The following is a 15,000-nucleotide window of genomic DNA, read 5'->3' as shown; positions in this document are numbered from 1 at the left end:
CATTTATTCCATAATAATAATAAACTGCTATTGCTGTTGCCAGAATCATAAAGAGCAGACACCCAGTGCTTAGAACAGCAAATGTAAGAGCTTTCATGAAAAGGTTGAATCACTTTTGTGTTATATCAATTGAACATTTATGTAGCAGATTATTACTTTAAGTAACTATTTATCCCTAGCCCTACTCCACATTTTCACAGTTAAAGAGAAAGAGAAAGTGCCCGTCTTTAAAAGGATCATTACAATTCTATGGGCCTACATCAAGCTATTGAATATCTATTTGTCTGGTTACCTTCCTCCCCTGCCACCATAAATAGACTGCCCTAGACACATTACTATTCCTACAGCATAATCCAATGCAGGCATAACCTACATTATAGCACAAAAGTGATACAGTGGTCTAATAATGCCTCCATGCTTCCTTCAATTTCCCCATTGCCACAGAATCAATAGTCTGAGCATGAAGACTTCTGATGGGAACGAGTGACCCATCCGCTTTACATGATATAAAGTGACAAATGAGATCAAATAAAATAAAATAAAGAAAGTTAGATACTGCCACACCACTGGCCTCATACATTTGAGGCTGTGAAATAGAAATCGGCACATCTGCGCCAGAGCATCAGTCCTGTCCTGAAGAGAGAGAGAGAGAGAGAGAGAGAGAGAGAGAGAGAGAGAGAGAGAGAGAGAGAGAGAGAGAGAGAGAGAGAGAGAGAGAGATATACATACAGTGATACAGAGAGACAGTGAGAGACGCACCGGCTGAAAGTGAGGCGGGAAGTCGAGTATTTTCTTCTCTCTCTCTCATTTTGGGATAAACACATGAAATGAAAAGCCGATAGACTTTGACTCAAACAGACATCGGGGAAGTTTTTGGGGAGAGCCTGCACTCGCCTATACGCCGACTGTCCTGCCTATAATCTACTGAATTATCGGGTTTTATACAATCCATAGTCCACGATTTATCTATTCTGAACTTGCTACAGCTCAAGTCATCGCAATGGTGTGCGCAATGGCTCGACGTTTACACAGTCTCTCTCCCTGTCTCCTCATGGAGGGAATCAGGATGTTTGGCTGAAAAAAAAAAAGAAAAAGAAAAAAAAATAACAACCCCTGTGGATCCGACAGTGACCTTCTGAGCCTGGATGAAGGGAGGATTGCAGTAGCTTCTTTATATGAAATCTCCTTACCTTTTTCATTCCTGGGATCTATTTACGTGTCTGTCCGACGTTAAAGAGTTCAGAGCGCGCTCACTCAGCGGATGTTTGACTCAAGATGCGCTCCAGTGGGAAATACTGTGTGTTTTTCTTCTTGCTTAAAAGTATCCTGTCGGACCCAGGGACCACCAACCAAGGTGCGTATTAAGGGCGTCACAGTTTTGTTCCCCTATAGACGAATAGAAAATATTTTGTATTTTTTGATATTTTGCAATAAGCCTAATGTATGTCTTGATGAATATCTAAAGACCTGTGATCCCCTCCGTTGCCCATCACACACACACACACACACACACACACACACACACACACACACACACACAAGGTAATGTTTTGCAGTGCGGTCTCATAAGAGTGATAGTCATAAATCAAGATACGGATCAAGCTGCCATAGGAAACAATTAATGTCTTGAAGCCTACTTTTATCAAATTATATTCAAAGCAAAAAATATTTGCATTTTCATTATTCAAAAGTCAATAGGCTATGGATATTTAAAGAATACCCTACTGGATATTTAAATAATGTAGGCTAATGCCTCCTCTAATTTCAGTGGCATGAGTCCTCTCACAAGTGACAGTATTCTTTTTCAAATCAATATCAAAATAGCCTTTTTATTTGCATTAATAGCACCAGACACACCTGAGAAGTGACCCGTGCCAACTTTTCACTTGTGTTTTTCTATTACCCCTGTTTGTAGAAATGGGAGATGGCAATGTCAGTTTGTTTGTTCTACCAGGCGCTGATATATGAATAGACCTGTAGCCCTAATCCTGGATGTATTTGACACATCCTTGAATGGTTGGACATGGCAATGGAAAATAATCTCTTAGCAACTTTAAGAACCCATCCCGACTCGAAAGAGATGACTTTGGCTCTAAAGTTTACAAAGAATACACATGTAAACAAACCTTTTACAGCATCGAAATGCATGCAAAATTCATGCTTGTTGTGCAGTATTAAGAGCTCCATCAACCAGCTGGTGAAAAATGCTCTGGCATTATACTGCACTTCCAGATTTGACTTTTAATCACACGACTTGTGTGCAGAGAAACATTCCCACAGCTATAGCAAAGTGTATATAGTGTATATATAACCTCAGGCTCCAGCACACACTGTCAGCTAAGATGACACTTCTGAGTTGCCTGTGATTGCACTACTGTCTTGTATAATAGTTTCATCTACATTCTTGGCTGAAAATCAACCCAGAAACTTTGATCATAATGTCTTTTGGCTCTGTTACTGATTAGCAATAATTAGATGGGCAAGAAATGATGAATGAGCCTGAATCTCCTTGTAAAGAAGTTTGTTGATGTTTGATAATATTAGCATTTTGGCTAATTATGCACGCCCAAAAATATTCCCTCACAGATTGGCTGACATCTACCATCAACCAATGCTGACTAAATGTGTTGGAATAACAGATTGCTGCACATTTTTTATATGTGCATGCAATTCCATATAGGAGCAAAAAGGACAATAATATTATGCTCCTCTCAATTGCTTCATTTTCAAATCGTTAACAATAAGAAGTAAGCTTTCTGAGTATAACCCCCCCCCCCCCCCCCCCCCTCTCCAACAGTGCACAAATGCACAAGCACAGGCACTCACAAACCTCTGAGTAAATGGTTGACATAATGTTAAAATCCCTTCTGGATGTCTTCCACTTCCCGTATTTGCAGAAGTCAGTTTAATATACCTTTCTAAATGATTAATGCCCAACATACACAAGGCAGGAGCCCTTTCTCTAGCCAAATGTCAAATTCTTCTTCACATTCACACACACTCTTTGTGTGTGTGGGTGTGTGTGTGTGTGTGGGGGGTGTGTGTGTGTGTGTGTGTGTGTGTGTGTGCACAGTGTTTTCCACAGGATAGTTGCTTGTGATGGTGGGAGGCTTGAAGGGGAGGGGGTGCACCCAGGGGAAACTTATATTCTGGGAAATACAGTAATGAATGGTAGAGTGCAGTACTTTGGATTAAAATGCTTGTAAATTGTACAAGTAGTAGCCTATTGTGAGACAGTAGTTGCAGTAGTTACGGATTAGAAGGCTTACTTTGTAGTTCTTTGAATCTCAACGATTTAGCTTAGGTGCTTTCCTCATCACAAATGTCACAATCTCAAACTTCTACAGTATATCATAGTTGTAGTATGGTATTATTAGCTGTAAAGTCAAGTTTCTGATTTATAAGATTACAAAGATGTAATTTATGATTTTTTCAGAATAAATTCTGAACCCAGCCTTGAATAAATCACAGCAAAATGCAAGAAGTACATTGAAGAAATAAGTGGCATCATTACAGACTTTCAATTAGCTTTTTACAACAAAACAAACAAAAAACTGAAAGTGAAAGTTAATTAATATATTTTTCAAAACATTATTTTGCTGGTTTTACAGTTTTACAGTAGCCTGTTCATATGGCTAGCACAACACTTTGCTAGCTGGAAGTAACTGCTACCTTGCAAGCAGGTTTGACGGGCAACTAACAAAATATGGAATATATTGCTTGCCATTTTTTCAGAAAAACAGCAGAATAGGCTTCTATAGTACCAAGCTACAATAATTTTACATACCAAAACCTCTCTCTATAAGTCATTTCATTCTCATTTCACAGTGTGTGTGTGTGTGTGTGTGTGTGTGTGTGTGTGCGTGTGTGTGTGTGTGTGTGGGTGTGTGTGTGTGTGTGTGTGTGTGTGTGTGTGTGTGTGTGTGTGTGTGCGTGTGTGTGTGTGTGTGTGGGTGTGTGTGTGTGTGTGTGTGTGTGTGTGTGTGTGTGTGTGTGTGTGTGTGTGTGTGTTGCTCTGCTGCCTGCCGTGTTCGGATGTTGTATCTAATCCAGCAACTGGACAGATTAAATTGCAGACCCCTATATGGAGAATAAGATGGATCTTTGTTGATAAATTGCTAGGAGCAATTTATCTGATATTATTCCAAGGTTAGGTCTTCTTATGAATGGGAAACACTGGTACATGTACAGTATGTCCCTTTGAATGAGAGAGAGAGTAAAATAATTGGTAGTTTTGTTGTTTGTTGTCATTGTAAAGGTACAGTATGCTTTGGGACCTAATTTATCCTAAGACAGCAGTATCGTTCATAAGCAGATACTGCATTGCATCTATTTCATATGAATCTATTTCATAATCAGGTGGATTAGCTACTGTCGATAATTAGTATCTTATATAGAAAATAATGACTCTTCCTCTCCCAATAACAATAACTAACCAGAAAACACATCCTGGTAACTGCAAAAAAAAAAAAAAAAAGATATTCTCAAACTAGGGCCCCTTAGAGAAATGTCTCTCTCTCTCTGAGGGATCTCAGTCTAGTGCCTGTCTACTTGGATATCCTCAGCCAAAATGCTTATGTAATTGAGGATTCTGACTTAATGTCTATCTATTTGAGTGTGCATGAGCCTCTTGCAGTGAAGACATAATACTTTCCCACTCAGCTGAAGTCCAGGTTTCCTAGGTATCAGCCACAGAAATACATCACTGCAAACTAAGCCTATCTTCCCAAGCCAAGGCTTAATAAAGGCTGTGTTAGTGACAATCAATAAAATCCATGATTGATGATTATAGGTCTGTTATCTGAGGCTTTTTCGAAAAGTAACAGATGAAGGGCGACTGGACTAAATCTAAACACTTCCTAGACATTAGCCACATATTCAAAAGATATGAATTAACATTTGGCATACTGTATTAGTTATATTTACTGAAATGTTGAAAAATTGCAATGGACAATTGCGTATTATTATGATCCCAGACAAAGTAGATGTCTAGACAAGAAGAATGTGATTTGGCCTACCAATAAAGTACTCTTCTCCTTTTCTATATGTGTGTGTGTGTGTGTGTGTGTGTGTGTGTGTGTGTGTGTGTGTGTGTGTGTGTATGTGTGTTTTGAGTGAGGAAATGTGTGCATCATATCCAACACTGTGGTCTTGGGTCGTGTATTATTTCCTGGCTCCAAAGATAGTTGCTGGAATTTAATTATTGTTCAGCTACTGTGTGTGTGTGTGGGTGTGTGTATGTGTGTGTGAGAAAAAGGGAGTTGGTGGGTAAAGTTTGCTGCTGTCAAACATGCTATGGAACATTAGTCATGATTATGAAACAATGTGTTTCTCATTTTCTCAAAAATCAATATTTCTATTTCTCTCTTTCTCTTTCTCTCTCTCTGTCTTAGCCTATCTTTCTTTCTGTCTGTCTGTCTGTCTCTCTCTCTCTCTCTCTCTCTCTCTCTCTCTCTCTCTCTCTCTCTCTCTTGTCTTTGCCTTCTGTCTGTCTCTCTCTCCCCCCCCTCTCTCTCTTTCCTCCTTCTGCACAGCCACAAGGCCATCCTGTTATAATTCACTCCTTAATTACCAGCAGGGGATAAAGGCTAAATGAAGTCACTGTAAATACTGACCCGGTTCCTTTAGTCTCACCAAAGTGTATCTGTCCTGCTATCTCACCTTGTATTCAAAACAGCAGCAAGCCCGTTAGACCACTTCAGCTTTGTCTGAGTCCACTGTTGGCCAGAATGACAGGTTGTGTGAAGATGTGGCTCTCTGATCTATAATGTGGACCAGTGAAGTGGGACGCACTTTATTGATGGAGATTGTAATTAACTGAGTGTGTGGAGACAAAGGAAATTGCACATTCATCATATCAAATTGGCTCAGAGGGCTTAGCAAGGGCCAGATAATGGCTCTCTTCATGCCTACGCCGTGACCAGGGTACAGACAGCTTGGGCTGTTTACACTTGTATGTACACATGCACGCACACACACACACATGCACACACACACATGCACAGACACATGCACACACACACAAGCACACACACACACACTCAAAAAGACTGGACATACACAGCAAAATTGTCAGTGTTAATTCAACCCTTCAAGTGTTCAAATCAACACTGCCAGTCTTATTAACACTGGAAAATTTGCCGTGCACCCATACACACACATGCACACTGATGCAGACAGACACACAACATGTAGTAAACACTTGTGGTTTGAAGTAAGCATCAATCTAAAATGGAAAGGTTTGTTGTCAAGGACAATATCCACACAGTAACCTCTATGGTTTCAGAGTTCATGTCGTGTTTTTAGGCAGCTGTGCAATTTTAACGAAGTCATTTTCATGGAAATTGTTTCATTCTGTGTAAGTGCTTTAAAGTTTCCATAGGTTTTTTCAACATTCATAAAGTGCACAGTGTTCCCCTTTATTCATCTTTGGTTTATCTTTGATGTGGAGTAGCACAGGATTCTCCGACCTCCAGCAAGTAGCGTACTAATCCTCCAGACTTCACCTAGATGGAGGGCGGTTCGGTCTTAGTATTAGAGTTGTCCTGGACTTTCCTAAGAGCTGTTATTTCATAGGTGGTTGAATCTGATAAGGGCTTGGAAACTCTGTCAGGTCTTTGCTGACAGCTTGATAACTACTGTCTGCTCTCTTCCTGTTTTGTCACTTCCATTTCTCTCCTTTTTATACTCACTGTCCAACCTCTCTCGCACACTCTCTCTCCAACCTTCTACCCTCTCCTGTCACTCTCTGTGCTTATACTGTCGTTCTCTCACTCTCGCAACTTTTCTCCTCCATTTTACATTACATTTCTCTCTCACCGCCCTCACTCTCTCTAGTGGTTCTGCTGGACACCACGACAGTGCTGGGAGAGCTGGACTGGAAGACCTATCCTGTCAATGGGGTGAGTGATATTAGCGTACTTCTTGAAATAAGGGTGAATTGTTTGCCAATTTCTGCACAAACCACACTGAAGATAACCAGTCATCCCAGGGGGGATACTGAATGAAAAACTGCTGTGTAAAATAATTGTATTCATAGAGTGGTGATGTTGATGCATCATTTGATAAAAAACTCTTTTCTCTACTTTTTTTGTATAGGGAAAACTTCAAAAACTATGAAAACACAATGATCTTTACATATAAGAAACAATAAATGCAAATTGAATTGGAATTTAGATAATGCACAGGACCGTATTTCTATTGTGAATAAGGTTTTCAACATTTCAGATAATGTCAATCATCTGAACATTTCACTTTGATGAGCAACTTCTACTAATTAGTAAGGTTTAGATGTCCAATCCTCCCAATATCCAATGTTCTTTTGTAACTGGAGCTTATCTCAGGCCTAAAAATTCAAGCTCTTCGAACACTGGCCTACAAACTTTCTGCCCAAACCCAAACCCATCGAGCAAAAAGGGTCTGGGCTTTACTTGAGCTTGACCCGGATAATAATAAACCCAAAATAGCCATATTTTTACACAATATGGGAGACAAGACCTTATGTTTCTATGAAAATACCATCACTGACAACAGGTGAGGTGTTTTACATAATGAATCCCCTGACAGGCAGAAACTGTCAACTTTGTTACCAGCATGCCATATGAACCTGGCCATGCTGTTCTAAAAAAAAAAAATATTCCGGCAATACTCTTAGCCCAAACTGTGCAATTAAAATTAAAAATTGAAAATTTAAGCCCAAGTCAAACCCATCAGGTCCTGACAGATTCCATCATTTCAGCGTCTATACCAAGCTCTTTTGACACAATCCTGATGGGTAAAATTCTCAATGTGAACTATTTAAATGTGTCAACAAGTGCTGTATGTTGTCAGTATGTCTCTGCACCAATGTCATGAAAACAAATAGAGGCATTCATTATGTGCCAATTTAAGTGACTCTTCTGATTATGCACGTTATACTCGAAGCTCAATAGGGAGGTAAAGTAAATGTTGCATCTAATATACACTTGTCAATTAAAACTGGATAAAATAAGTAATCTACAGTTCTGAATTTGAACTGTGTATGACAGGATATGTTCTCCTACACTGATTTTGAATAGCCATTTAATAACTAATAACCTTTATGTTAGTTGTTTGGTAGCTAATGTTCACTCTCAAAAGCTGACATTCATGGCAGGAGCTCTCTGGCTTGGTGGCTAACTTTAGCCCTTCTGACATGGTAGCAGTTCATGTCTTATTACTATAAAGCTCTTTAATACAAGCCTTATGGATCATTCATACACATGGCGTCAGTAAATGTAAACATACTTATGCATCTTGCATATTGTTAGTAAGACGTCACCATTTTTTAAACTAAATTTACTGCATGTTCTTCCACTGCACCCACTTATCCCCACTCCATTCATCACTAAAACACACTTAACATTAAGTGCCATAATGTACATTAGAATTCACAAAGTAGAATATGAAACATTTGATCACAAATGTGTTTTTAAGAACCCATTCTTGGAGCATAAAAGCCGGGTAACACTCCTACAGCTGAGAGATCTCAAGTCAATAGAGGCTGTCTCTGGCTTTGTGCTTTGATTGAACATCTGCAACTCTGCTTATTTATGTGGGATGAAGGTGGAATTGATCAAACCTTAAAAATACCTAGTGGTAAAACAAATTTGTGGCACATCATTCTCACAGGGCTAAGCCTGATGGGAAATAACTGCTCATTTCATTTGTATCTTATAAATATTTCAGCTGGGACTGAGTAACCATGTGCAACGACAATAATTTTTCCATGATCTTATAATGTCTAGTTCGGGTTGGGAAACAAGATAGTAGGGGGACTGTTTCTGCTTTAAGGCTATTATTAGAAGTGCAATAAATCCATTTGGAACAAAACCAATAAACAACAACAAAGTGCAATGATATGTTTAGGGCCAAATACCAATATTGAAACACCTTCTCCTCCCTTGCACAGCCTAAACAGATTTTGCTGTGAGGAGCAACAACACCATTAATTGGTTGAACAAAAACACAACAAAACACCACCGCCCAGCTTCGCATCAAATCAATAATTCATCACAACAACAGGGATTTAATGATATTTTCACAACCTTTCTCTCTCTCTCTTCCCTTTATCCTGACAGTGACAAATAGTCTTGTTTTAATCAAAACCTCACACCTCTTAGCCAGGTTGAGTGCTTGTGCCATGCTGTTGATACAACAGTACCTGTGCACTGTACATAAGTGTGTGTGTGTGTGTGTGTGTGTGTGTGTGTGTGTGTGTGTGTGTGTGTGTGTGTGTGTGTGTGTGTGTGTGTGGTGTTTGCATAGGTGAGGTCATGCAGTTTAATCTCCTTTTTCATTAAAGGCCAATAATGTGTTTTACAAGACCTTCTGGCATATGACATGGTACATGCACATGGGCCATGTAAACATTTATCTAATTAAGTTACTTCGATGATTCATACTGTAATTAAAATGTAGAGCATTGCAAACTTAATCACATTTTTGGATGATTGTTTGTACATCTGTGCAGTCTAATCTGAGTCCAATCAAAATGTTTGCACGTGACATTTTCCAAGCATATCTTCAATGTGCTGTTTTAATTTTTTATAGCACTTGCGGTTGTTTACATCCAAGTTCCATGCTTGTGAAATTTTGACTCTGAATAAATGAAAATGACAGCAACATAAACACCATTGCAGCAATGTGACTGTAGTTTATGTTAGGAGGGACTTACATATTGTATATTTATATAATATTATATCAGCTACTTTTCCAGATATTCTTATATATTTGGTATATTATAATTATTAGAGCATTAATTCAAATTATGTAAACATAGCCATTGATATGTGCCTTTATTTGACTGCACTGATCATGTTTCTCTCTCTTGTCACCCTGAAAAATTCTACCATATTACAGGTCATTGACCTATAATACTAATAAGATATAATTAGTAAAGTACATTGCCAGTGCAAGCTCCACTTTTCTCATACCATAAACCAGCACATACATGTAAAAACCTATAAAAGTTTAGAGTTACTGTCAAATGGCCAAACTGTGAAAAACTCTTAGGCCTCCTATATACTTGAACTTTAAAATGTTTTCAGAACCAGTTCAGTTCACTTTTATGGCCTTGGTGTCATTGTTTTGAAGCTGTTTGAGACCATTCAACAGTTAGTTGCAAATGTGTACAAAGAATGAATTCACAATGTTATTCTTTTATTTAACAGCTAAATTTCTAACCTTTTGGGCTATGCAGTCAGTGTGATACAGCTTGTTTGCTTTCTTATTTGGTTACACTGGTCAATTGGATTTCAGTGATGTACTTTATTCAAGGTGATTTTTTGTGTGTGTGTGTGTGTGTGTGTGTGTGTGTGTGTGTGTGTGTGTGTGTGTGTGTGTGTGTGTGTATCTGTGAATATTTGTGTATAATTTGTGTATAATGCAGCTGTGAGCACATGAATGAATGACTGAACCTTAAACCCTTACAGATGGAGAGGGGATCTTCAAGAAGTTTCTTTGAGTGCCTTATAATTGCTGTTATTTCCATGACTACAAAGGATTTATGCAGCCTCCTTGACCGTTTGGCAGACAACATGTTGTCAAACCAGGAGGTTGCCATCTGCAAGCACTTGGTCCATTGATTTTGTGTAATTAAATTCTGGACATTGACAGCCTTGAACAAGGAATTTGAAAGTTTTCTGTTCATTACATCCTCCAACAACTCCTCTAAATTCTTGTATTAAAAAAATAATTTGCTAGACCACATCAATACTAATGAAGAATGTGTGCTTTGGCACACTCACATGCATTTAAGTAGGTATTCACCACTGGTGTCTCACATATTTTAAATATTTAGCCAATGGACCAATAATTGTATAGCAGCATTCGATTATGATTTTGTCAAGATTACTATATATTGTAAGAGCTGGGGCCCAATGCAAAACCCAGCTGAAGGATCTAAAACATCTTCTATATGAAATAATAAGAGTGTCTTCAGTGTTTACAGTAGCTCTCATAAAGAGCATCTCTTTCTCTTTATCTCTTTCTCACTAGCTTTTTCTTTCTCTCTGTCTCTATCTTCATCTCTCTGTCTCTTTCTCTCCCTCTCTCTCTCACTCTCGCTCTCTCTCTCTTTCTCTCTCTCTCTCTCTCTCTCTCTCTCTCTCACTTTCTGGTGATTTGTTGTGTTGAATCCAAAGGGACCATGAGCGTGCTGTAGTTAATATATTTATTCATGAAATATAGATAAGCCACATTTATTCAACATGTAATTTCAGCCAGGCAAACTGAATGGGCAAAGCTGCATTCCGACCCTGCTGATTTCCCATAAATGTTGCTATGCCAACTTTTGTGATAACCAGGGAGGTAGTTAGGGATCTGCCTTATTATTATTTTTTCCTGTTTTGATGTTTATGTACATATAGCACTACTGAAGGAAACCTTTCACATGCATTGGTTCACATGCTTTGGTAAATGTTATCTAAAAGCAAAATACCCCTCAATATGTTCTTCACTGTATTTATGGGTGTTTCCCTGGTGCAGGCAAAGTCAGCAGTACTGTACTGTCAGCAGTACTGCATATACATATGGCACAGGCAAAGTCAGCAGTACTGTACTGTCAGCAGTACTGCATATATATGGTACAAGATCCATATTGTATATACTTACATACTGTATAGACAAAGCATACGTGTTGTGAGTTGTGGGGCTTCAAGCAACTCTCATGTAAGTCTATTTCAGAATATAGTCAACACAGCAGTATATCAGATGGACCTCCCCAAAGTAAGCTGGATAACCTCTGGTTAGCAGCTTGTGTGTGTGTCTGTGTGTAACTAGGTTGGGTTACAGGGAGCCATCAGGGAGAAACATCATAGCAAGTTGAGGTAGAAATCCTCCCGCAAGTGCCCAAGATTTGCTTGTCTCTGCACGATGACAGGGCTATGCAACAGCCTGTGATGCCATTCCTAAGGTCGCGCTGCAACTGTGGAAATGGAGAAAGCTAAAGAGGCTCTCTCTGAAGTCAGTGAGCGGCAGCTACAAGCAGTCATCACCAGTTTGAAGACGCATTCAAAGCAGGATGAGGCAGACCACTTTACCTCAGAGGCAGAAGTCCTCTCCGAGACTCTTCAAGTAGCGAACAGTCATCTACTAAGGAAGCGATAAAAAAGAAGTCCTCAGTGATTCTCCTCTGTAGCCTACCATTTCTCTATTGAAAGCCAATCAGGAGCTGCAGCTAGTAAGCCAGATGAGCATCCATTCTGTAGATATAGGTGTGAGGAGCAACATCTGAACACCTTTCCTACGGTGGTCACCAGAATGAAAAAGGAAGGGTTAGGGAAACTATAGAGACCCTTCCTGATATGAGTTTAGCTCCAATGAAGGTCACACTGCTCCTCACAGAAGAAGAGGTTAAACTTCTTTGTGATGCCCTGTATGAGGATGGAAGACTTGCAATGGTAATCACAGAGCCTCAGCAGTTATCCAGAGTGATGAACACAACCACAGTGGCAACTAAGGCGGTTTGCCAAGAAGACATCACCTCTCCACTAAAACCTGAGCTCCATACAGACACTGTCATGGTGAATCTGTCACAGAGAGTTGAAGACAAGACTTCCCCACAGGCCAACTCTTGGGATTACTGTCTTCTTCCCAGTGTGACTGAATATCAGCCAGAAAAGCTAACCAAACTCCACCAGGAGGCCCTTTCTGATAAGGCTATATCTCCAGTCAGCACAGAGCTTTGAATTAGACAGGTTCAGGCCAGGATCTTCCCACAGGTTCTCGCTGATACAACAGTTCCTTCGCAGATGGAACTGAAAGTCCTTCCTGAGGTCAACACAGTTCCTCTGAAGGGAAATCCAGCGGTCAGCACGGCTGCTATTGACAAATTTTCTATCTATGATTGGGCAGTATTTCAAGATGGAATCACCCCTAACCCCTAACTAGGATAAATATGATGGACCTGGAGGTAATGGCCCTTTCTGAGGTTAATACACCGCTTTCCCTTTCTGAGGTCAGTGATGAGGCCAAGGACTACCTGGCCATGACTCAGTGAGGTGAAAGGAAGTTAAGAAATTCTGTCTCACACTATTGTTAGCGCTGGTGCTTCTCAAAATTAAGGCCACATTTACTATAAACACTGTTGCACTGTTGCCGCACAGCAAGAAGGCCCTTTCTGTGTGGAGTTTATTTGTTCATGTGGGTTTACTCCAGGTGCTCCGGTTTCATTTCACGTCCCAAAGACATGCAAGTCAGGTGGATTGGAGACTCCTAATTGCCTGAATATGAGTGTGAGTGATTGTCTGTCTATCTGTGTTAGCCTTGAGCTGGACCGGGGACCTGACCAGGGTGTTTCCCAGTATGCTGCTGGGATAGGCTCCTGGCCCTCGTCAGCTTGAATAGAAATAACCAGATAAAGAGAAAGAATGAATGGAAAAAAAATATGTGCCCTGAAGGAAATGCAGTCATCAAATACTATCCTTAAGTACTTAAACGATTAAAGAGTCTCGATCACTTTGCCTTCGAGCATACGCTGTTTCATTAACATTCAGATTAAAGTGTCAGTTGATATAAGGAACAGTATACAAAGTTAAAAGCAGTTTGGAGTCCTCCCCCCTTCCCCCCTTCATTCTTTCATATTGCAGTATCAATATGAGTTCAATATATGCTTTCTACACCTTGTACTCAAAACCTGGCTCCTGATAGTCTGCTAAGCTCTGGGCTATAGGCAGAGAGATTAGTAGGTGCACACTGTATCTGATTGCCTCTGAGAGCATGGGCTACAGGCCATCTTTCAAACCAGAGTTTGCATTTTGTTTTCTCTGCTCTGAACCGTAGCACATCCCTAGGGTGCATTTTAGAACACTGTGGCACAGACCAGAGTGACAAATCACCATTTTCTCTTGTTTATATGCATAATGGAACTCCACTTAGTTGTAAGACTGATGTTATGCAAACCAGAAACCCAGCCTCCTTTAAAAGATATGTTTTTGTTTTTAGCTCAGTAAGGAGGACGTGATAATGACAGACTATGCAGTGTATAACCCCAGTTATATATGTGACTTCACTTGGTGTACCAAGTCACATCCATAATATATTAAAAAAAAAAGTCTTCTAACATCAAAAGTAGAAGTCAAGTTGCTCAAGGTTACAGTTTTCTGTGATTGCTACAGCATTTCTGCTTTATTGGACATTATAGCATAAAATGTCAGGAAAGACAGGATGAATGACATGTGACAAAGCCTTGCAGTGGCTTAGTCCTGTACAGTAGGCTAGTAGCCGGCCTCTCACATTTGTGTTGATAATACTACTAATGAATGATTTGAATTTGAGATTTAATGAGATTTAATGAAATGAAACAAAATAATTGAGCTGTATAGGCTATATGCCATAAGAAGCTCATACCAGGGTTATATGTTGTGTCTCATCATGACACAATTTAGAAACAGTCCCATCTCAGCTTTAATGTAGTTTGGTAGTGATTTATGGCATTATGAAATATCATGTATTATAATCACACATATATCACATTATGATTATGCATATAGTTACAGTCAGTGTTGGGCGGTAGAAACGAGTAGTGCGAGGGATTACAATTTCATATTCGGTAATTACATTACAGTTACTCCAGTAACTCTCCGTTACTGTCTTATTTAAACCTTAACCCCCCTTCAACCTTTTCTTTTCTCTCCTTTGAAGTTTTTTCTTTTTCTTTTTCCAAAATTTCAGTTTTTTTCGTCATAGGTAGATCTTATGGGCATGCGCGGGCAGGTTTACGTCGGCTATTAGCTAAAAACGTAGAACAAAAGATGGAAGGTGAGTGTGAGACGCATAGCCTAGTTTCAGCAGCTGTAAGTATTTCCATTACTTTGAATTTATCTCAGCCAAGGATGCAAAGAACATTATCGTCCGTTGTAAACTTTGTGTGGGCAGCAGAACACTTTCCAAAGCGAAAAACAAAATCCAATTGATCAAAACATCTAATACACGCAACACAGCAATGTGAAGCTCGGGGAAAACCAGGCCTCTACTGCCAAC

General features: G+C 39.6%; 1 protein-coding gene across 1 annotated transcript in view; it reads left to right on the top strand.

Moving 5' to 3' along the window:
• Positions 1 to 1,275: 1,275 nt before the first annotated feature.
• Positions 1,276 to 15,000, top strand: part of LOC139927398 (ephrin type-A receptor 6) — a 62,316-nt gene continuing 48,591 nt past the window's right edge. Inside the window, exons 1-2 of the mRNA XM_071919523.2 lie at positions 1,276 to 1,354; positions 6,838 to 6,902. Coding sequence (XP_071775624.2) covers positions 1,276 to 1,354; positions 6,838 to 6,902 — 144 coding nt within the window. The remainder of the gene's footprint in view (positions 1,355 to 6,837; positions 6,903 to 15,000) is intronic.

The sequence above is a fragment of the Centroberyx gerrardi genome, chromosome 1 (genome assembly GCF_048128805.1).
Source record: "Centroberyx gerrardi isolate f3 chromosome 1, fCenGer3.hap1.cur.20231027, whole genome shotgun sequence".
Lineage (NCBI taxonomy): Eukaryota > Metazoa > Chordata > Actinopteri > Beryciformes > Berycidae > Centroberyx > Centroberyx gerrardi.
The sequence above is the reverse complement of the archived record's forward strand: the minus strand, read 5'-3'. Positions and strand labels throughout refer to the sequence as shown.